We start from the raw sequence: 24,868 nt of genomic DNA on the forward strand, positions 1-24,868 counted from the left end.
ATAGATGGCATTTGTTTCTCCTATCCAGCCATATCATTGACATCAGCGGACAGGTGTGTTACACAATCATTTTGTAGAAGTGACATCATTCAACTGACATACAGAAACAGGATCACTTGTGTACTACAGTAAAGTCGACACACATTGTAACTCAAACCTGTTCTTGCCTCCCCAGGGTTTTGTTATGGAGCAGGTGTGTTACCAGACAGGTCCCTGGTTGGGGCGATAGGAGGGAGTGTGACATTTAACAGAGCATCAGCCCAGCAATTTATAACATTACAATGGAAAGTTAATGGTACAACTATTATATTAAGCTATATCAGCAGTTCTGACACTTTAAATCCTGAAGATGGATACAGAGACAGGATCAATCTGGACAGATCGTCAGGATCCCTGGAGCTCATGAATCTTGATCTGACTGACAGTGGACAATACACAGTGACCATTTTAACACCTGAAGCATTATTTTTGGATGAAAACACCAAACTGGAAGTGTATGGTAAGATGTTATGTATTCTACTTTTATCAGTCAATACTTTCCCCTCCATTTTCTAGCTTTAGATTTCACATCATCAGGCAAAATACTTAATTGTAAGGCTGGACTGCAGAAACATTTCAAAGCCACATACAGTGCATTCGGAAAGTATTCAGACCACTTGAATTTTTCCACATTTTGTTACGTTACAGCCTTATTCTAAAATGCATTAAATTAAACATGTTCCTCATAAATCTACACACAAAACCCCATAATGACAAAGCACAAACAGGTTTCTATACATTTTTGAAAATTTATTAAAATTTAAAACCAGAAATACCTTATTTATATAAGTATTCAGACCCTTTGCTATGAGACTCGAAATTGAGCTCAGGTGCATCCTGTTTCCATTGATCATCCTTGAGATATTTATACTACTTGATTGGAGTCCACCTGTGGTAAATTAAATTGGTTGGACATGATTTGGAAAGGCACACACCTGTCTATATAATGATCCCACAGTTAACAGTGCATGTCAGAGCAAAATCCAAGCCATGAGGTCGAAGGAATTGTGGGTAGAGCTCCGAGACAGGGTTGTGTCAAGGCACAGATCTGGGGAAGGGTACCAATAAATGTCTGCAGCATTGAAGGTCCCCAAGAAAACAGTGGCCTCCATCATTCTTAAATGGAATAAGTTTGAAACCACCAAGACTCTTCCTTGAGCTGGCCTCCTGGGCAAACTGAGCAATCCAGGGAGAAGGACCTTGGTCAGGGAGGTGACCAAGAACCCGATGGTAACTCATGCAGGGCTCCAGAATTCCTATGTGGAGATGGGAGAACCTTCTAGAAGGTCCACCATCTCTGTAGCACTCCACCAATCAGGCCTTTTTTGTAGAGAGGCCAGACAGAAGACACTCCTCAGTAAAAGGCACATGACAGCCCGCTTGGAGTTTGCCAAAAGGCACCTAAAAGGTTCTCAGACTATGAGAAACAAGATTATCTGGTCTGATGAAACCAAAATTGAACTCTTTGGCATGAATGCCAAGCGTCACGTCTGGAAGAAACCTGGCACCATCCCTACGGTGAAGCATGGTGGTGGCATCATCATGCTGTGGGGATGTTTTTCAGCGGCAGGGACTGGGAGACTAGTCAGGATCGAGAGAAAGATGAACGAAGCAAGTACAAAGAGATCCTTGATGAAAACTTGCTCCAGAGCGCGCAGGACCTCAGACTGGGGCGAATGTTTACCCTCCAACAGGACAACGACCCTAAGCACACAGCCAAACAACGCAGGAGTGGCTTCATGACAAGTCTCTGAATGTTCTTGAGTGACCCAGCCAGAGCCCGGACTTGAACCCGATCGAACATCTCTGGAGAGACCTGAAAATAGCTGTGCAGCGATTCTCCCCATCCAACCTCGCAGAGTTTGAGAGGATCTGCAGAGAAGAATGGGACAAACTCCCCAAATACAGGTGTGCCAAGCTTGTAGCGTCATCACTGCCAAAGGTGCTTAATCAAAGTACTGAGTAAAGGGTCTGAATAGTTAAGTAAATGTGATATTTACATTATTTTTTTGTTTGTTTATAAATTAGCAAAAATGTGTTGTCATTATGTGCTATTGTGTGTAGGATGTAACCTAACAAAATGTATAAAAAGTCAAGGGGTAAGAACACATTTCCTCTGGCCAAATCTCAGACACAGCTAGTTGATTTTCAAGTTATGTTCTGTAAGCTGATTAAGCTACTGTTTGTCATTACTTTTGCATGAGTAGGTGTTTCTCCAATCCAATGATTTCATTCAATGTGAACCATTATTTCTGTCCATCTCTTCCCATTCCCAATTATGTTATATTTATACATTGTATATTACTAGTGTATGATGGTGTTGAACAAGGCCAAATCTGTTATCTGCCTAGTGCACAACATGTACATTTTTCTCAACATCATTAACGAAGTAAAGGTGTGTTAAATGCATTGTCTACATTTTTGAGGATACACATTCAGTACCTCTCAGAATGAATATGGTCAGCTTGAGATGTAATTCCAAATCTATTTGTTATTAATTCCACTGTTGAGCTCTTCTGAATAACACTTACAGGTATTTTTAGGCGCTCCATTCTGCTGTGTTGATGAAAATGTGTGATACTGAAGCCAGGCCCTGAATATTGTATGGCTTTGGATGAAATAGGCTACCAAGGAAAGAGAAAGTTGTTATTGTATTTTTAACCCACAGAGTCAGTCTCCAGTGTGGTGATAACTCCCACCAACACAGACTTAGTGGAGTTCAACAGCTCTGTCAGTCTGTCCTGCTCCTCCTCTGGCTCCCCCCCCTTATCTTATCACTGGCTGAATGGAAGCTTTGTGGTCACAGTCAGTGATGGAGTTCAGTTTGGTGATGGGAACAGCACCCTCACCATAGTCAGTGTGACCCGGTATGACAAAGGACCGTTCAGCTGTAGTGTGTCCAACCCCGTCAGCAGTGACATCAACCGCCAGAATCTAACCCTCACTATCAGCTGTGAGTCTCTAAAATGCATGTCTAACTCTTCTTAGTTCACTGCATATGGACAAAGTCATTCATGTAAGAAAAATGTACCTTTCACAATACCTTTCTCATATGGTCATCTTCATAGTGCTTCCTGCAGTGTCTGTCTGCTACTGTAAACTTAATCTGTTAAGACATAACAAGATACTGTCACATTAATAAATCACTATATTCTGGTATTGAATATGACACAAATGTATCATGCTTTGGCAAAGCAAATCTTTCTGTGGCTTTCATTTCTACCTAATCAGGCCCACCTACTGTATGTTGTGGGTGTCTGATTGCTGGTGATGGGATACCTAAACAAGATAGATGCATTTTGGGTTGAAATTTGTTGGGTGGATTATTTCAACATGGTCTCTATACTCTAGAGCAATGGTCACCAACCTTTTCTGAGTCAAGATCACTTTCTGGGTCAAAAAGTAAGCTGAGATCTACTGCTCAGATTTTTTTTTACATTAACCTCACACAAACAGTTTTGTAGGAATGAGGTTTGGGCAGTAGGCCTAATACATTATCACAGCATATCGGCTATATGTTTGGCCTGCCAATATTGTTAATCCGACCATATTATTCAAAACTCGGTCTTTGATAACAAAATAGATCAGTTGGTTTAGCACTTGGCGAGGCACTGTGGAGCATGAATTGAAATAATTTGCTTTTTTTTTTACTGGCCTTTAATGTAACTGCATCTGATGGTCAACGAGGTCAAGTCACGACGTCAGTGATCTTCAGGTCGAAAAGTCGGAGCTCTAGAAAAATGCCCAAGTTTCCGACTTGGAATTCTGAGTTGGATGACCGTTCAAAACAATAGATTTTTCCCAACCACCTCTCAAGGTCCCTGCTCTCTCTTTCCTTTCCTCTGGTGAGACTGACCAGAGAGAGGGGACACCGTCTTCCACCTGATGGCGAACCATGAGTCGCACCGCATCTGCCTCATGCACAAGTTCATGTTGTTCCTGTGACCAGAGAAAGTTAAATATTCCTTAATTAATATTAAAATCGACACGACGAGCTGCTAATAATAATAAAACGAAAGGCTATCGATACTTGGCTACTCATTCATTGCAGCTGCAGCCCGAGCGGAAGTACGGAGAAGTGCGTTTTGTAATTGCGTTGAATAAAAACAGTGACAGTGCAGAATATAAACTACAGCTCTTTGCTGTATTCGTAAACAGTCTCTCTGTGGTCATGGTTTTAAAAGTTATTCAATCTTACGTAGGCTAGTAGCCTATTAAACTTGGATGTGGCCAGGGTCAAGGAAGCTCTGTAGACACAGTGATTTGAGCTATCCGATTGGGAAGCGCAGTAGGTGCACTCGATTTAATCACAGATTTGCCGGTCCCTGGGTAGGCGGAGTTTGTTTCATGGGAACACTTTGCCTACTCGGTGAGCAGGACTTTTGAATCAAGTGCACCTACCGGAAACAGCTCAAAACGATTTAAAAAAAGGAACGCAAGCCTTTATCGTTCGTTGGCTTTGTTACAGAAATATTTGGTGATCGACTAGGAATGCCAGTTGGCGACCACTGCTCTAGAGCACAACTGTACATAACTTTTGATTGAATTACCTTCATTAATGCTGATTTTCAACATGGATCATTCTTTGCAGATGGTCCAGAAAATGCAGCAATGAAGGTGATCCCATCAGATGTACATTATGAAACAGGATCAAACCTCAATTTGTCCTGCTCAGCTGAGACCAGTCCTCCTGCCCAGTTTCAGTGGTCTCTAAATGGAACACTGCTGTCCAATAAGGGACCAGAACTCCGGTTGGGGAACATTCAGATCAATCAGAGCGGTAGCTACAGCTGCTGGGCCCATAATACCAGAACCTTGAGGTACCAGACATCTGAGCCCTCTGACATCACTGTGCTGGGTAAGTGGCAGAGAGGAAATGGAGATAATCATGGGAGGAGAGAGAGTAACTGGTTCTGAAGGTATCATGGTTGAACTGTTTGTGCTCAAGTCCTTTTCAAGGTCCTTAAGTACACATTTTTCCTTCCATTTTGTACAAACATTTGGATGGGTAGCCTTCTTGTGTAGACTTCTTGTGTGTAACAGAGAAGATCGTCCCTTTCAACACAAGAAAAGAAAGACTTAAAAGTGGCACACAAGACAACAAGCAGATGGCATTGGATTATTAGCTGATTCTGTACTGAATACTGTTATGGGTTATTCCATGCAGTGCTGGTTGTCAAGTTGAGGTTTGTGCTCAAGTCCTATCCAAGGTGTTTGAGTAAAAGCTTTTGGACGGGATGCCTTCTTCTGTATGTAGCAGGTAGCCTAGTGGTTAGAGTGTTAGACTAATAACCGAAAAGTTGCAAGGATGAATCCCTGAGCTGACAAGGTAAAAATCTGTCGTTCTGCCCCTGAACAAGGCAGTTAACCCACTGTTCCTAGGCCATCATTGAAAATAAGAATTTGTCTTAACTGACTTGCCTAGTTAAATAAAAAAATGATGTAGCAGAGAAGTCCCTTCCAACAGAGACAGTGTGTTCAACAAATGGGAAGAGAGCTCTGAGTGGTACACGAGACAAAGCAGATGGCATTGGATTATTAGCTGAAACTGTACTGAATATGGGTTATGCTGTGGTTGTGGACATTTTCCATAGGAGCATTGTATATTGTAGCTGGTAAATGCTCTGTCATGCAATGAGGAAAAAGCAAACCACCCAACACTTTGTTACTATTCAATGGCCTGAATAGTGTCCATATACTGAGAAGGATGAACATATACAGTGTCTATAGAAAGTTTACACCCCCTTGAACTTTTTTCACATTTTGCTTCCTTAAAATTAAAACTAAAAAGGATTACATAAAGATAAATCCTACAGATCTATACAACCTGCTCCACATTTTCAAAGTGAAAGAAAGTTAGAGAAAATGTTCCAAATTAAGAAAGAAAACGCTAGGGTTGTGGGTTTGATTCCCATGGGGGACCAGTACGAGTATGTATGCGCGCTCTACTGTAAGTCACTCTGGATAAGAGCGTCTGCTAAATGACTAAAATGTAATAATTGCATAAGTCTCCACTGCCTTGAGTTAATCCTTGGTAGAAGAACCTTTGGCAGCCATACAGCTGTGAATCATTAAGATTCTACCAACTTTGCATAACTCCTAGGGCGACATATATCTCTAATTTTTATAAAAATGGCTCATGCTCATTAAATTTGGTTGGGAATCATTTAATTTTATTTTTATTTAACTAGGCAAGTCAGCTAAGAATAAATTCTTATTTTCAATGACGGCCTACCGGGGAACAATGGGTTAAATGCCTTGTTCAGGGGCAGAACAACAGATTTGTACCTTGTCAGTTCGATCCAGCAACCTTTTGGTTACTAGCCCAATGCTCTAACCACTAGGCTACCTGCCTCCCCCAAAAAATCCTAGATGGACACCAATATTCAAACCTTGTCTCTGATTTTGAAGCAGAGTTAAGCAGAGCTTCATTTGTAATCTGGAGGTCCAGGAACAAATATGGGGGCGCGAGATGTGGGGTGTTATCCAGGGGGGTTTTTCGGTACTGGAACACATTGAGAAAAAAAGTGACAAACAACGTAGAAGCACAGCAGACAGAGAAAACAGCCAAGTAGCCTACTATCTGTGGTTGTGAAATGGGCAGCACTCTCCGAGGGGATGATTCATTTAAAGCATTTTAGATGTCACTGCAGTATGCCCACATTCTTGAGTGTAGCTGAGGGGCTTACACAAGTCCACATTTTTATAGGCACATTTTCTAGACATCAGTGTATAGCAACAATTTTAGACGTCACTGCAGAACACCCGCCATAGGCATATGCACACATACACAGCTGTGGGGCTTACAAGACCCGAATTTCACATCATTTTCAAGACATCAACATAGCAGTAGAACAAATATCGGAATATAACTTCAAATAAAATAAGTCAATGTAGGTTACAGCAGAACACACATATGATAATATATAGGCCTCCTGCTTATGTGATAATATGAAGCACATATTCAGAGTAACTTCACAGTACAGAATAAGTTTCTAAAGGAAAACAATTTTCCTACCTTAGTTTTCAAAAGCTCACACAATGACTCTCCCCATGTCAAGTCCATTTAACTCCTGACATTCAATTTCTTGCTCAAAGCCATGAGCAGGCCTGTGGCTGTGACGTTTAACCTCCTAAGGCTGTTCGGAACACTCTGGATGTAGTGTCTATTTTTCCATATTGAGTGTTAACTATAACCTGGGTGTCCTCTTTAGCCTTGTCTACAATGCTTGCTGCCACAAATCGGCATGTTCAAAAGCCTTTTTTCTGAGGCCTCTTTGTTTTGTTTTTTTGTCAGACACAGAGGATGTTACTGTACATTCCACCCACACTTCATCTGGCTAGTTTAATCCCTCCAGTCATTCCTAGACCCAAGCTCCCTACCTTTTTGCATGTTGTACAGCCCGGTTTTGAATTCTACATGACAAGCCAGGGGTTATACATTTGCTTGTTCTTGAACTGCAAATTGCATCTGCTCAGAGCACTTCGTCGGTCGATGACTCAGCTCCCCGTCTCCCTCTCCTGCTGAGTCTGACAGTAACCCTACTAGCTAGTGGAGGTGCCAGTGGTGATGCTGAACTGGTGGGATTAACAGCGTTGCTAGCTAAGGCATTGCAAACAGGAACAGTTTGTCCCTCACTCCTCTCCTCTGGCACTGATAGTTCGATTCACCAGCATTCTCTGAATTTTTGTAATGAAAACGTCATCAAACTCTATTACTGTCACATCCTGACCAGTAAAAGGGGTTATTTGTCATTATAGTATGGTCAGGGCGTGGCAGGGGGTGTTTGTTTTGTGTGTGTTGGGTTTTTTGGTTACTATCTATGTTTTCTATTTCTATGTTTAAATTCAAGTTTGTCTATTTCTATGTTGGGATAGTTTGGGGTTGATCTCTAATTGGAGGCAGCTGATCCTCATTGCCTCTGATTAAAGATCATATTTAAGTAGGGGTTTTCTCATTGTGTTTTGTGGGTGGTTGTATCTAGTATAGTCTGTGCACCTTACTGGACTGGTTTTTGTTGTTTGTTTTGTTTAAGTGTTATTTCTTTAACAAATCAAGAAGATGAGCACTGTACCCACTGCGTTTTGATCCCCCTTCAACGACGTCTATGACAGAACCACCCACCACCGAAGGACCAAGCAGTGGGGAAGGGAGCAGCAGGAAAAGTGGACTTGGGAGGAGGTATTGGACGGAACGGGATCTTGGACATGGGAGGAGATCCAGGTGGGATGGGATCGCCTTCCATGGAAACAGGTGGAGATAGCGAGGGAGGAACGGCGACAGTACGAGGAGCTAGCCAAACGCCGGAAGCACGAGAGGCATCCCCCCCCAAAAATTGGGGGGGGGGGGGCACACGGGTAGTTTGGCTGGGCCAGGGGTGAGCCCTGTGCCAACTCCCCGTGCTTACCGTGGGGAGCGGGTGACATGGAGAGCGGCGTGCTATGCGGAAGTGCGCACGGTGTCGCCCATACGCATGCACAGTCCAGTGCGGTCAGTACGGGCTCCGCAGCGTTGCCGGGCGAGAGTTGGCCGGCAGCCAGGTAGAAGTGCGCCGGCGCAGCGCATCTGGCCACCAGTGCGTCTCCTCGGTCCAGCTTACTCTGTGCCTGCTCTACGCATGGCAGCCCTCATTCCCCAGCACAGCCCAGCGCTCCGCCCGTGCCGGGCTGCAGTGACCATCCAGCCAGGACGGTGTGTGTGCCAGCCCTGAGCTCCAGATCTCCGGTGCGCCTCCATAGCCCAGTGCGTCCTGTTCCTGCTCCCCACACTAGCCTTGAGGTGCGTGTTACTAGCCTGGCGCCTCCTATGCCAGCCCCACGCATCAGGCCTCCAGTGCGCATTCCCAGTCCAGAGCTTCCGGCGACAGTTCCCCGTCCAGAGCTTCCAGCGACAGTTCCCCGTCCAGAGCTTCCGGCGACAGTTTACAGTCCGGAACCTGCTGAGAGGGCCTACAGTCCGGAACCTGCTGAGACGGCCTACAGTCCGGAGCCTGCTGAGACGGCCTACAGTCCGGAACCTGCTGAGACGGCCTACAGTCCGGAGCCTGCTGAGACGGCCTACAGTCCGGAGCCTGCTGAGACGGCCTACAGTCCGGAGCCTGCTGAGACGGCCTACAGTCCGGAGCCTGCTGAGACGGCCTACAGTCCGGAGCCTGCTGAGACGGCCTACAGTCCGGAGCCTGCTGAGACGGCCTACAGTCCGGAGCCTGCTGAGACGGCCTACAGTCCGGAGCCTGCTGAGACGGCCTACAGTCCGGAGCCTGCTGAGACGGCCTACAGTCCGGAGCCTGCTGAGACGGCCTACAGTCCGGAGCCTACAGAGACGCTTCTCAGCCCTGAGGCTCCAGCGACGCTCCTCAGTCCGAGGCCTCCAGCGACGCCTCTCAACCCAGAGCCTTCAGCGGCGGTCTGCAACCCAGAGCATTCAGCGGTGGTCTGCAACCCAGAGCCTTCAGCGGTGGTCTGCAACCCAGAGCCTTCAGCGGTGGTCTGCAACCCAGAGCCTTCAGCGGTGGTCTGCAACCCAGAGCCTTCAGTGGGGGTCTGCAACCCAGAGCCTTCTGCGGGGGTCTGCAACCCAGAGCCTTCAGCGGTGGTCTGCAGCCTAAAGGTTGCTGAACGGGAGCTACGGCCAGAGCCAGAGCCACCTCCATGGGGGGAGGATTGGGAAGGGGGGGTGTAGCACAGGAACCGTCGTTGACTGTGGCCACCCTCCCTTCCCTCCCTTTAGGTTTGGGGTTGTTTTTGTGTTTATTTATTTATTTATTTATTTTTTTGAGGTGCATTCAGGGTCTGCACCTTTGGGGGGGGGGGGGGGGTACTGTCACGTCCTGACCAGTAAAAGGGGTTATTTGTCATTATAGTATAGTCAGGGCGTGGCAGGGGGTGTTTGTTTTGTGTGTGTTGGGGTTTTTGGTTACTATGTTTTCTATTTCTATGTTTACTTTCTAGTTTGTCTATTTCTATGTTGGGATAGTTTGGGGTTGATCTCTAATTGGAGGCAGCTGATCCTCATTGCCTCTGATTAGAGATCATATTTAAGTAGGGGTTTTCTCATTGTGTTTTGTGGGTGGTTGTATCTAGTATAGTCTGTGCACCTTACTGGACAGTTTTTCGTCGTTTGTTTTGTTTAAGTGTTATTTCTTTAATAAATCAAGAAGATGAGCACTTTACCTGCTGCGTTTTGGTCCCCCTTCAACGACGTCTATGACAATTACCTTATCTCATCAATTTTTATTTTACTTTCCCACGTTTCAAATTCAGTAGAGAGACAACTAGCGAAGACTACGTGATGTGATTACGTAGGGACCTATTCACTAGCTGACCACCACTACCAAGACCTGTATCAAGATCAGTTACTTACCCCTCTGGCCCTCTCAATAACTTCTATGTACAAATAATAGAGCAGGTTGGGAATCAGTGTGGCAGGATGATTACACAGAAGGATGACCTCACTTTTACATGATGGCCTTTCTGGGGGGCGGGAGAAATAAGGTAACTTGATTTACTGATCATCGCTTTTATTATTGTTTGCAGTGTGAAAAGTGAAACAATTAATAAATCATGCCACAAGAGTTACCGGATCCGGTCAAATAGGTGCCGTACCAAACAAAGTAAAATCTGAGAGGTGCTGGATCTTGTTCCGGCAGGATCCGGCTCAAATTAAGCACTGGATTTAAGTCAGGACTGAGACTAGACCACTCAGGACCACTCAACACCTCTTGGAAAGCCATTCTGGTGTGTCTTTTGCATTAACATTTGTGTAATTGTCTCGCTGGTAGAATCTTAATGAAAATGATTCACCGCTGTAATGTCTGCCAAAGGTGCTTCCACCAAGTTTTAACTCAGGGGGGTGGAGTCTTATCCAGTTATGATATTTCAGTTAAAAAAATAATAATTTGAAAAATGTTCTATAACTTTCTTTCACTTTGAAAATGCGGATGAGGTTGTGTAGATCTGTAGGAAAAAAACGAAATTAATCCTTTTTAGATTTAATATTAAGGCATCAAAATGTGAAAAAAGTACAGGGGGGTGTAGATCTTCTATAGGCGCTGTATGGGCAGAATGGGGGAGATCTTGGTATAGCTCTGACAGCTCTTCCGCATTACACTTTTAGCCTTAATCATTTATTCACATTTTCATATACCATGTGCAGGCCTACTTTCTTTATCATACACACACTTTTACCTTGTTGCATGTCATTGTTCATTTCACATGTGCTCATCGTGTCTTCAGGAAACTGTTACTGTTTGACAAGATAATATATCATCTACATTATAATCTAGACTACAATTTGTATTATCAAACCAACATATCTGATTCATATAACCATTATCCTTCACAGAACCAATATCTGGTGCTATCATTACAACTTCCCCAAACCCTCCAATCATCGAGGGGAATTCTGTCAACTTAACCTGTGATGCTGCTGGCTCCATCATCACCAGAGAGTGGATGAAGGATGGTCAGCTTCTGTCTGCTGGTGGCAACCTAATCATCTCTGAGGATAAGAGAGTGCTGTCCATAAACCCTGTGAAGAGAACAGACAGTGGAGAATACCTGTGTAGATTCAGCAACCTCGTCAGCACCGCTGATGCTAAACACATTCTCATTGTAAAGTGTAAGTAGGCCTGCTCTGCTATAAGCTTGGGGTTACAATTACTGTGTTTTAACGGCTTTTTGCATTCAAATCTGACAGTTACGAAGTGAATGCTGGATATGTAAGATTTTACAAAGTAATTATATGGATATACCTAACAGTTTGAGTGTGTAACATCACACTAATTACCAACTAACAAACACATGGCTATTCCTTTAGTTGTCTTTGTTGTGTTGTAATTGTTAACTATTTGCACTGTAGTGTGCAGTACTGCCTGTTCACTGTGTAGCGTTTCATCTCTGCATGGTTTTGTCTCTGGTCTCTGCAGCAGAGGACTCTTTATCACCAGTTCTGCCTGCTGGTGCCCTCACTGGTATTGTGATTGGAGTATTGCTGGTTGTGGGAGGGGCAGTTAGTGTTGCAGTGTTCTTCATTAGGAAAAATGGGTGAGTAAAAAACGTTTCAGTTGGTAGAAAATGTAGGCTCTGTTTTCAGATTCATCTAAACTGTTCACAAAGAGGGCCTAGTTGTATTTCAAAAGCACTGTAAACTGTCAAAGCACTGTAATATTATATTCTTATTTTCTAAACAGCAACCTTTCAATGTTAATTTCTTGTTGTATATAGAACCAATGCTGAGCCAATGCATCAAGGAGGTAAGCATAATGTATCTCCAATCTTACAGGTTGTCATGGTATTTCTAATTACTAATGGTTTTTAAATGTTTGTTTACTCCACGTTTACAGGGACTATTATTTAGAGCAACTTAGTTTCCACAAATAAATTAAATGGATTTAGACAAATTACAAAACATTCAAAGGCCATTTTTTCAAAAGTGAGTTTACAAGTTGATCAACTTTCAAAGCAGAATTACTTTCCCATTGTTCCTCAAATGCAGTGTATGATATTCAATTTTGTCGCTCTGAGTCTCTACTTTTATCCAATGTAAAAAGCACCATTATATGTGACTCACCACTATGACTTAATAATGTAGCCACTAATGGTTAACACTGTAACAATGCTCATGCAAACAAATGCAGACAAGATACTGTAGCATCATCTATTCAACCCGTACTATTTGTGTATCTCTTACAGGCTCTCAACAACTTGTATATGAGAACACATCACCTGTATATGAGAACACATCACATGTATATGAGAACACATCACCTGTATATGAGAACACAAGACAAAATCAATCTCCACAGCCCTGACAGTAAGTAAGCCCTGGTCACCTGGGATGTCGGTGCACGTCTGTATTCTACTACAGTCGTACTGTAATAAACAAGATAAATGTGCTTAACAGATGTACAATGTGAAAAAGATATGTATGGAAAGACTTTGTCTATGAAAGTGTTATCCAGGATGTTTAAGTTTTGACTCAATGACAGCTATTCAGCCTCTGGCCTATTTAGGTTATTCATTAACTTAACCCCTGTGCGGCCTCCAGCGAAAAATCCTAGCGCCATTAGCGTAACAAAATTTAATACTTTTTTTTTTCAATTTTTTTTTCAAATTATATTGTTTTATAGATACACCTCTCCTGAATTGAACCACGTTGTCCGATTTCAAAAAGGCTTTACAGCAAAAGCAAAACATTAGATTATATTAGAGGAGTATATCGTAAAAGTAGCCACATAGCCATTTTCCGACCAACCACATGCATCACAAATAACCAAAAAACAGCTAAATGCAGCACTAACCTTTGACAATCTTCATCAGATGACACACCTAGGACGTCATGTTACACAACACATGCATTCTTTTGTTCGATAAAGTTCATATTTATATATAAAAACAGCATTTTACATCGGTGCGTAACGTTAACTATTTTCCCTCAAATGCATCCGATGAAACAGCGCTACAATTTACTAAATTACTATTCGAAAACATTTTTAAAATGTAATATTGTCATTCTAATATTTATAGATGAATATCTCTTGAAAGCACCTGTAATGCCAGATTTAAAATAACTTTACTGGGTAATCACACTTTGCGATAAAAGGGGATGCGATACTCAGAACAATAGGCTAGCAATAAAGGTCAGCGCCATCTTGGAACAATCGCATATCAAATCTAGTCTTGTATACTATTGTCAATAATCCCTTACCTTTGATTATCTTCATCCTTAGGCACTTCCAGGAATCCCAGGTCCACAACAAATGTATTTTCGTTCGAAAAAGTTCATCCTTTATGTTCCATTAGCTTGTTGTTGTTAGCGCGTTCTGAAGGCTGCACCAAAAGCTCCGTGGCCGCGGGACTATTCTTTCAACAAAATGCATTTTTTTCTTATTTAGGTTCGTTCAAACATGTCAAACGTTGTATAACATAAATCTTTAGGGCCTTTTTCAACCAGAGCTCCAATAAGATTCAAGGGGGACGATTGCATTGTCTTTATAAACGTTTCGAAAGGGGAGGGTAGCCAGGGGCGCCGGCGTCATAATGGTGATGGCCCTCTCCGTGTGACCACGTTACACAGCGTGTCATTCTGTCAGTTTTCACAGTAGGAGACTCAAATCACTTTGTAAAGACTGGGGACATCTAGTGGAAGCAATAGGAAGTGCTCAATGAACCATAGCTCACGGTGTGATTAATAGGCAACGTGATGAAGTTGAGTCCGCAATTCAGAATTCCACTTCCTGTTTCGATCTGTCTCGGGGTTTTGACTGCCATATGAGTTCTGTTATACTCACAGACACCATTCAAACAGTTTTCGAAACTTTAGGGTGTTTTCTATCCACAAGTATTAATTATATGCATATCCTAGCTTCTGAGTTTGAGTAGCAGGCCGTTTAAAATGGGAACACATTTTTTTCAAAATGCGCTGTGGCGCCCCCTATCCTAGGCGACCGTCAAGAGGATATGATCGCTGTAAAAGTTTGTTTAGGACTTTGAGGTTTCATTTTTTCTCATGGCAACTCAGTGGAGGCTGCTGAGGGGAGAACTGTCACGTTCACTATCTTCAAACTCCCTTTCGTAAATCAACCAAGGTGCAGCGTGCTTGTAATTCCACATCTTTTATTGAGGTGAAACCGAACAAAACAATAAACAGGAAAACAGAAAAGAACATGATGCAACTGAGGCGCACACAAAACACACACAGAAATAATAATTACCCACAAACACAGGTGGGGAAAAGGCTGCCTCAGTATGATTCCCAATCAGAGACAACGATAGACAGCTGCCTCTGATTAGGAACCATACTCGGCCAAAACAAAGAAATACACAACATAGAATGCCCACCCCACATCACACCCTGACCTAACCAAAATAGAGGAAATAAAACGTCTCTCTAAGGTCAGGGCGTGACAGTACCCCCCCCCCCCCAAAGGTGCGGACTCCCGGCCGCAAACCTGAATCTATAGGGGAGGGTCCGGGTGGGCATCTATCCTTGGTGGCGGCTCCAGTTCGGGGCGTAGCCCCTGCTCCGCCCGCTGATCCCTCCGCTTTTGTGTAACCGGACCATGGATCGTCGCCGGAGGAATCGGACCGTGAATCATCGCTGGAAGCTCCGAACCAGGGAACCCCCGCTGGAGGCTCCGGACCGGGGGACCATCGCACCGTCGCTGGAGGCTCCAGACCGGGGGACCGTCGCTGGAGGCTCCGGACCGGGGGACCGTCGCTGGAGGCTCCGGACCGGGGGACCGTCGCTGGAGGCTCCGGACCGGGGGACCGTCGCTGGAGGCTCCGGACCGGGGACCGTCACTGGAGGCTCCGGGCCATGGATCGTCACTGGAGGCTCCGGGCCATGGATCGTCACTGGAGGCTTCGTGCCATGGATTATCACTGGAGGCTCCGGACCATGGATTATCACTGTAGGCTTCGTGCCATGGATCATCACTACAGGCTCCGGGCCATGGATCATCACTGGAGGCTTCGGACCATGGATCATCACTGGAGGCTTCGGACCATGGATCATCACTGGAGGCTTCGTACGTGGAGCCGGAACAGGTCTCACCGGACTGAGGAGACGTACTGACAGCCTGGTACATGGAGCTGCCACAGAGCGTACCAGGCTGGAGAGACGCACTGGAGGCCAGGTGCGTGGAGTAGGCACAGGGCATACCAGGCTGGAGAGACGCACTGGAGACTGGGTGCGTGGAGCAGGCACAGGGCGTACCAGGCTGGAGAGACTCACTGGAGGCCGGGTGCGTGGGGCAGATACAGGATATACTGGGCCGTGGAGGCGCACCGGAGGTCTCGAGCGTAGAGCTGGCACAACCCGTCCTGGCTGGATGCTTACTTTCACCCGGCAAATACGGGGCGCTGGCACAGGACGCACTGGGCTGTGAATGCGCACTGGCGACAGAGTGCGCGGAGCCGGCGCAGGGTATCCTGGACCGAGGAGGCGTACTGGAGACCAGGAGCGCTGAGCTGGCACCACTCTTCCTGGCTGAATGCTTACTCTAGCCCGGCAAATGCGGGGGGCCGGCAACGAGCACACCGGGCTGTGAATGCGCACTGGAGATACATCGCGCATCACCGCATAACACGGTGCCTGACCAGTCACATGCTCCCCACGGTAAGCACGGGGAGTTGGCTCAGGTCTCAACCCTGATTCAGCCAATTTCCCCGTGTGCTCCCCCCCAAAAAAAATTGCCTCTCGGGCTCCCATCGTTGCCGTGACTCCCGATCTCGTCGCTTTTCCTCCCTCGCTGCTTCCACCTGTTCCCATCGGAGGCGATTCCCTTCCAGCCTGGATCTCCTCCCACGTCCAGGATCCTTTGCCGTCCAGGATGCCCTCCCATGTCCACCTTGTCTTCCCCGTAGGCACACGCTGCTTGGTCTTCTTGTGATGGGTAATTCTGTCACGTTCGCTATCTTCAAACTCCCTGTCGTAAATCAACCAAGGCGCAGCGTGCTTGTAATTCCACATCTTTTATTGAGGTGAAACCGAACAAAACAATAAACAGGAAAACAGAAAAGAACATGACGCAACTGAGGCGCACACAAAACACACACAGAAATAATAATTACCCACAAACACAGGAGGGGAAAAGGCTGCCTAAGTATGATTCCCAATCAGAGACAACGATAGACAGCTGCCTCTGATTAGGAACCATACTCGGCCAAAACAAAGAAATACACAACATAGAATTCCCACCCCACATCACACCCTGACCTAACCAAAATAGAGGCGATAAAACGTCTCTAAGGTCAGGGCGTGAAGAACGGCTCATAATAATGGCTGGAATGGATTAAATGGAATGGTATCAAACACAAAGACATGGTTTCCATGTGTTTGATACCATTCCAGCCATTCATATGAGCCGTCCTTCCCTCAGCAGCCTCCACTGTGGCAACTGTTGGTGTGGCTGTTGACTTCTATGCAGTGGTGGAAAAATTACCCAATTGTCATACTTGAGTAAAAGTAAAAATACCTTAAAAGAAAATGACTGAAGTAAAAGTGAAAGTCACCCAGTAAAATACTACTTGAGTAAAAGTCTAAAATAATTTAATTTGTTTTAAATGTACTTAAGTATCAAAAGTAAATGTAATCACAAAAATATACTTAAGTATCAAAGTAAAAGTAAAAATATTAATAATAAAACATTCCTTATATTAAGAAAATCAGACAGCACAATTTTCTAGATTTTTTAATTAACAGATAGCCAGGGGCACACTTCAACATCATTTACAAATGATGCATTTGTGTTTAGTGAGTTTGCCAGATCAGAGGCAGTAGAGATGACCGGGGATGTTCTCTTAATAAGTGTGTGAATTTTCCTTTCCTGCTAATCATTCAAAATGCAATAAGTACTTTTGGGTGTCAGGGAAAATGTAAGGAGTAAAAAGTACATTATTTTGTTTTGGAAAATAGTAAAGTACAGATACCCACAAAAAACTACTTAAGTAGTACTTTAAAGTATTTTTACTTAAGTACTTTACACCACTGCTTCTATGTATTGCCTTTTTTAATTTAAGCTTTATCCCAAATTATGAAATGCAGGACTTCAAGAGTAGCTATGATACTAGGATAATGGTAAGTTTGTGCTAGACCACATGGCACCATGTGACTGCAATACTGTAAAAACTGTCACACCCTGTGAAAGATTAGTGGAATCTGTGTGGGTGGCTGGACAGGTAGGATGACTGACAAAGAAGGTGAACAGGTGGTCACGGGTCAGGTGACACAGGAATGGATGAGACTGAGGCAGGAATTCCTTTAACCATAAAGTGGTATATCTACTGGGTAGTCTGTGCTGCATAACAAAGGAAACATAATAACATGTATCCAATCAAATTCATAACAAAGGAAACAGAATAACATGCATCCAATCAAATTCATAATCAAAGATCAAATCATAACAATCATTCATTATTAACATAATTAGGTAATTCAGCAATTCAGTTCAATAAAAAGTCAATAGGAATCATCCTTGTGTCATTTAGGCTCGTAACTATTCATCATAATCATGAGAAGAATAATACAAATAATTCAATCAGTGATTGGTTATTCAATGTATAATCCCCATCAGTTTTATATCAGAATTGATCAGTTCAGCAAATAATGACGTTTCATATTTCACCCTTTCAAGTATGTCTTTATCTTGAATTTCATTGCATATTAAAGGCAATTCAACACATCAGGTATCCACTTCCTGTCAGAATCTGTCTCAGGGTTTTGACTACCATATGAGTTCTGTTATACTTACAGACACCATTCAAACAGTTTTAGAAAATTCAGAGTGTTTTCTATCCAAACCTGAACAATAATATGGATATTCTAGCTTCTGAGTTGGTGTAGGAGGCAGTTAAAAATGGTCACATATTTTTTTCAAAATTCTCAATACTGCCCCCTAGCCCTAAGAAGTTAACCATATATCGATGGCATGATTGGCCTGTGATGATCTGTAGGGCCGTGATCATTTTTGTCACCAAAGCCCAATATACCATCCACCACTGCGACCTGTATGCTCTCATCGGCTGGCCCTTGCTACATATTCGTCGCCAGACCCACTGGCTCCAGGTCATCTATAAGTCTTTGCTAGGTAAAGCTCCGCCATATCTCAGCTCACTGGTTACCATAACAACACCCACCCATAGCACGCGCTCCAGCAGGTACATCTCACTGGTCATCCCCAAAGCCAACACCCACTTTGGCCACTTTCCTTCCAGTTCTCTGCTGCCAATGACTGGAACGAATTGCAAAAATCGCTGAAGTTGGAGACCTATATCTCCCTCACTAACTTTAAGCATCAATTATCTGAGCAGTTTACCGATCGCTGCAGCTGTACATAGCTCATCTGTAAATAGCCCACCCAACTACCTACCTCATCCCCATATTGTTTTTATTTACTTTTTTGCACACCAGTATTTCTACTTGCACATCATCATCTGCACATCTATCACTTCAGTGTTAATTTGCTAAATTGTAATTACTTCGCTACCAAGGCTTATTTACTGCCTTACCTCCTTACTCCATTTTCACACACTGTATATAGATTTTTCTATTGTGTAATTGACTGTACTTTTGTTTATCCTATGTGTAACTGTTGTTTTTTGTCGCACTGCTTTGCATTATCTTGGCCAGGTCGCAGTTGTAAATGAGATCTTGTTCTCAACTGGCCTACCTGGTTAAATAAAGGTGAAATAAAATAAATAAAATTGATAATTTACATTACACAATAGGTTTGAAGTGTGCGCTCCAAGCCGCACTCCGCGGTAATAACTATAAATAATATCTGATGGCCCGCTCTCCCGATCGCAACAGATTGTTCAGATGGAAAGGTAACAGATTCGGTGGATTTACGTGGATTCATGGACACACAAAACTTCTGGATTAGACAGAGTTAAGGAAGAGAAAGCAGTGAGGTCGGGCGATGGCGATTTCTTCCTTTTAATGAGTTGAGATCTGTCAGACATTTCCACCTCACCTAATTAAAGCACCCCTGGCCCAGCTGAGCAAGTGGCCATGAATTAAAGGATTCTTCCACCAACTCCATGGGCCTTTTCTACAGCCACCCCGGAAATGTGTTAAATTCCACACTCGTCCCATCAAGAGCATATTCAGTGTAACCGGATCGGGGTCAGCGATGTCTGCAGAGAGATATCCCAAGGGTTTGGAGTTCAGTATCCCTTCCACCTCTATCAGGATGGTCCGCAAGACAGTTTCAGTGACAGTTTGGTCCCCCAGGACGACTCAAAAAGCCATCTTTACAGATTTGATCTCTCGCTGCCATGTTCCTCCAAAATGAGGAGCTCCTGGAGGGTTAAATTTGAATGAGATTTGTTGGTCCAGCAGCTGATCCTGGAGGCTGGGTTCCATGGCTTAGAAGGTTTCCTCCAACCTGGCTTCTCCTGCCTTGAAGTTTGTGCCTCTGTCAGCCAGGATATCGTAGGGTTTCCCCGTCGGGAGATAAACCGACGGAGGGCCATGAGGAAGGTTTCAGTATCCAAACTCTCCAGTAGGTCCAGGTGGACACATCTAGTTGTCAAACACTTGAATAGAATGCCTCAGCGCTTTCCACTCGACAACCTAGCTTGATCCTCAAGGGGTAAAGCAATCTACTCCTGTTGACCAGAAGGGTGGTTTGAGGAGGCGCAAGTAAGCAGGGGATAAATCTGCCATTTTGGGCACAGTGGCTCCGGACCGCCATCTGGCATTCCACGCAGGCCTATTGGTGCTTACGAATGGCTCCTCGTCCTCCAAGTATCCAGCACTTCCACCTCATCTCCCCATAGACTCTCTGGCCCTGGGTGGAGAAGCCTCTCATCATAACTCTTGATGAGGAGGCTGGTAATAGGGTGTCTGGAGTCATGGATAATTGGGTGGATAGCATTGGGATCCAAGACTTCTGCTTGGCGCAGCCTCCCTCTGACTCTGATCACTCTAAGGATTTGGTCATATTCTGGGGCAAGAGAGAAGACGGCTGTCCTTAGCCACTTCCCTACTGACTTTCATAGCTTTTAGCTCCTCAGGGAAGCTGACTGCTTGTGCATGCTGGAGGAGTAGCGTCTCTGCCGCGAGGGAGTTGGGTATGGAAGCCACCCCATCGGAGGTCTGGTTTGTGGCAACGATCAGATCCTGCAGTGTTTGGGATTGTGCTGGGTCAGGGAGAGCTGTTGTTGGCTCCGTATAGATGCTGTAGCATTGGGCGGACTTCCTTAACTCATGAGCTTCAGTTGGTTGCGCGGGGGGAGGGGGGGAGGGGGAGGGGGGGGTGCGCACGCCTGGGGCCTGTCGGCCACTCGTTCTATGGTTGGGACAAGAATGGTGGTCCCAAGCTCCAGCGATGGGGTTGAGCCAGGTCTTTAAGGGTTTTACCACGAGTAATGTCATCAGTAGGATTGTTTACGCTGTCAACATACCTCCATTCCTGGACTTCTGTTAGGTCTTGGATTTACGCAGTGCGGGTTCCAACAAACACCTTATACCTGCAGGACTTCGACTTGAGCCTGGTAAATACAGTGGTCTTATCACTCCAGTAGATGACCCTTTGGATTGGCAAGTTGAGCTCGGCTCGCAAGGTAGAGGCCAACTGGGCTCCAGAAAGGGCAGCGCTGAGTTCCAGCCTAAGCATTGACAACTTATCCTCTAGTCTTAGATTGGAAACCGCCCCATAAAGGCATTCCGAAGCGTCACAGAACACATGCAGTTCCAGGCATGATCCCAGTTGTTCAGCACAGGGTGGTACATAACATGTCCAAATGCCATCAGAGAGCTCCGATAAATCTGTTTCCCAACAGATCCATCGTTCCACTAGGTCAGCCAGGTGGATCGGTTCATCCCAGTCCCTCTTGGTCTGCCACAGGTCCTGGACTAAGACTTTGGCCCGGGTTGTGTATGGCAGGATATACCCAAGGGGATCGTATTGACTGGCCAGGGTTCGATAGATGGTGCGCAGAGTGGGGGTTTCGGTACTCAGGGCTGAGCGGTGCTTGTACCCCAGGGTATCCGGTATGCAGCTCCATCTCAGTCCTAGAGTGGGCTCTTGTGGGTTAGCGCCAGACTGCGATAGCCGTAGTTTACTGCTACTGGACCTGGCTTGTGGCGGGAGGTGCTGGATAACCTCCGCTCTGTTACACGCCCAATGTCGGACCTCGAATCCCTCTTTGGACAGGAAATTCCATACTTTATCAAGGAGTGCTTTTGCTTCAGCCATGGATGGGACGCTGTGTAAGCAGTTATCCACATAGAAGGCATTCTCCACTGAATCCCATACTTCTGGGTCATTGTCTGGGTGCTCCCGTGTGTGTCTCTGCAGAGCGTATATGGCACAGCAAGGACTGCAGGTGGTGCCAAATGGGAGTACCTGCCATTCATAGATTGTGGGCTCTGCGTCTCGTTCCATATCTCGCCATATGAACCGGAGCAGTGTGGTGTCGGAAGGCAGCAGACGAATCTGATGAAACATGGCTTTGATGTCTCCACTGATGGCTGTGGAGTGCTGCCAGAACCAGAAAGGACACCGAGCAAGGAAGGACCTAAGGTTGGTCCGGGGAGTAGACAGTCATTCAGGCTTTGACCAGCAGCTTGGAATGAACAGTTGAAAACAAGTCTGTACTTCCCACCGTGTTGCTGGATAACATGGTGAGGGAGATACCAAGATTCGCTGAGTGGGTTTCCCTCTTCATGAGCGGTCACTTTGGTGACATAGCCTGCCTTCACAAGGTTATGAATCTCTCGGTTATGAACTTCAGCAAGCTCAGGATTCTTCACCAGGCGTGGCTCTGTTCCACGCAGTAGTGGGAGTACAGCCCGTGTCGTGGTTGTCAGAGGAGGGTGGTTGGGCAGCCGTAGCAGTGGGGTCATGTACCTCTGAATGCCATCCATTTCAGTGGTTGTGGTGCGCATCTCCAGGAAGTCTAATGCATAGGAGTCATGTTTCGAGCGGGTGACCTCCTGTAGCTTCCGGTTGGAGAATGTGTCCATCTTCCAGAGCATCTCCACATTCCGAAGGAGGTCAGTGGCTGGTCAGGGGATGGGGCTGGATTGCTTCTGGTGAAGAGGACTTGCTGTGACTGTACAGCTTGGGTGGAGAGAAGTAGATGGCCTGGACCTTGCACAGCCCAACCCAAGGATGTATTTACAGCAACAGGCCTTCCTTCTGGTCCAGCTCGTATAGGCTCGGTCGGGGTGATGAGTTGTGGGTGGTCTGACCCAATCAGGATGAGCAGCGCAACCCTGGCCAGGAAGAGGCAATCCTTGGAGATGAGGATATTGTTTCTGTAGAACACTTACTGGGCAGGAGTGCTCTGCGAGATTCAGGCCATCTGCCATGAAGGCATTGGTGATGTTATAGGCCACGTCCCTGTTTCCTGAAGGTGAAATGCTGAAGGTCACAGCAGAGCCTTTCACTTGGATAACATCATGACGCACAATTCTGAGATTAAGGGTCTCGGGGGTCCCCTCCAGGTTAACCTGTTAGGGCTAGGGGGCAGTATTTACACGGCTGGATAAAAAACGTACCCAATTTAATCTGGTTATTACTACTGCCCAGAAACTAGAATATGCATATAATTATTGGCTTTGGATAGAAAACACCCTAAAGTTTCTAAAACTGTTTGAATGGCGTCTGTGAGTATAACAGAACTCATAAGGCAGGCAAAAATCTGAGAAGATTCCAAACAGGAAGTACCCTCTCTGACAATTCCTTGGGCTTCTTGGCTCTGTTTAAAGAAAATGTAGGATCTTTGCTGTAACGTGACACTTCCTACGGCTCCCATAGGCTCTCAGAACCCGGGAAAAAGCTGAATGATGTAATTCCAGCCTCTGGCTGAAAAACATTAGCGCGTTTGGATAGTGGCCGGTCAGAGTACCATCAGAGTGAGGCTCGTGCACAAGGGGATCCCATGCTTTTATTTTCTCTCTTTGAACGTAAACACGCTTTCCCGGTCGGAATATTATCGCTTTTTTACGAGAAAAATGGCATAAAAATGGATTTTAAACAGCGGTTGACATGCTTCGAAGTACGGTAATGGAATATTTAGACATTTTTTGTCACTAAATGTGTCGTGCGCATGACCCTTATTTACACTTCGGATAGTGTCTTGAACGCACGAACAAAACAGAGGATATTTGAACATAACTATGGATTATTTTGAACCAAACCAACATTTGTTATTGAAGTAGAAGTCCTGGGAGTGCATTCTGACGAAGAACAGCAAAGGTAATAACATTTTTCTTATAGTAAATCTGAGTTTGGTGAGGGCCAAACTTGGTGGGTGTCAAATTAGCTAGCCGTGGTGACTGGGCTATCTACTCAGAATATTGCAAAATGTGCTTTTGCCGAAAAGCTATTTTAAAATCGGACATAGCGATTGCATAAAGGAGTTCTGTATCTATAATTCTTAAAATAATTGTTGTGTTTTTGTGAATGTTTATCGTGAGTAATTTTGTAAATTCGCCGGAAGTTTGCAGGGGGTATGCTAGTTCTGAACGGAACATGCTAATGTAAAAAGCTGGTTTTTGATATAAATATGAACTTGATTGAACAAAACATGCATGTATTGTATAACATAATGTCCTAGGCGTGTCATCTGATGAAGATCAAAGGTTAGTGCTGCATTTAGCTGTGGTTTGGGTTTATGTGACATTATATGCTAGCTTGAAAAATGGGTGTCTGATTATTTCTGGCTGGGTACTCTGCTGACATAATCTAATGTTTTGCTTTCATTGTAAAGCCTTTTTGAAATCGGACAGTGTGGTTAGATTAACAAGAGTCTTGTCTTTAAAATGGTGTAAAATAGTCATATATTTGAGAAATTGAAGCAATAGCATTTCTAAGGTATTTGAATAACACGCCACAGGATTCCACTGGCTGTTACGTAGGTGGGACGATTTTGTCCCGCCGACCCTAGAGAGGTTAAAGGAATTCCTGCCTCAGTCTCTCAAACTTCCGGGGAATTTACTAAATTACTCACGATAAACGTTCACAAAAAAACATAACAATTATTTTAAGAATTATAGATACAGAACTCCTTTATGCAATCGCTATGTCCGATTTTAACCTCTCTGGCGCATGTGGGACGAACTCGTCCCACCTACGTAACAGCCACTGGATATCCAGTGGCGCGATTTTTGAATCGTTAGAAATACTATTACTTCAATTTCTCAAACATATGACTATTTTACAGCTATTTAACCTCTCTGGGCCATGTGGGACGATTTCGTCCCACCTACGTAACAGCTATTGTAATTCCAATGGCGCGATTTTTGAATCGTTAGAAATACTATTACTTCAATTTCTCAAACATATGACTATTTCACAGCTATTTAAAGACAAGA

The 24,868-nt window shown here is 44.7% G+C and overlaps 1 protein-coding gene across 1 annotated transcript in view; it reads left to right on the top strand.

Moving 5' to 3' along the window:
* Positions 1–402: 402 nt before the first annotated feature.
* LOC115165805 (carcinoembryonic antigen-related cell adhesion molecule 1-like) overlaps positions 403–24,868 on the top strand; it is a 28,970-nt gene continuing 4,504 nt past the window's right edge. The window contains exons 1-7 of the mRNA XM_029719199.1: positions 403–499; positions 2,708–2,992; positions 4,631–4,897; positions 11,384–11,659; positions 11,967–12,084; positions 12,265–12,293; positions 12,733–12,853. Coding sequence (XP_029575059.1) covers positions 403–499; positions 2,708–2,992; positions 4,631–4,897; positions 11,384–11,659; positions 11,967–12,084; positions 12,265–12,293; positions 12,733–12,851 — 1,191 coding nt within the window. The 3' untranslated portion in view covers positions 12,852–12,853. The remainder of the gene's footprint in view (positions 500–2,707; positions 2,993–4,630; positions 4,898–11,383; positions 11,660–11,966; positions 12,085–12,264; positions 12,294–12,732; positions 12,854–24,868) is intronic.

Source organism: Salmo trutta, chromosome 3 (genome assembly GCF_901001165.1).
Source record: "Salmo trutta chromosome 3, fSalTru1.1, whole genome shotgun sequence".
NCBI lineage: Eukaryota > Metazoa > Chordata > Actinopteri > Salmoniformes > Salmonidae > Salmo > Salmo trutta.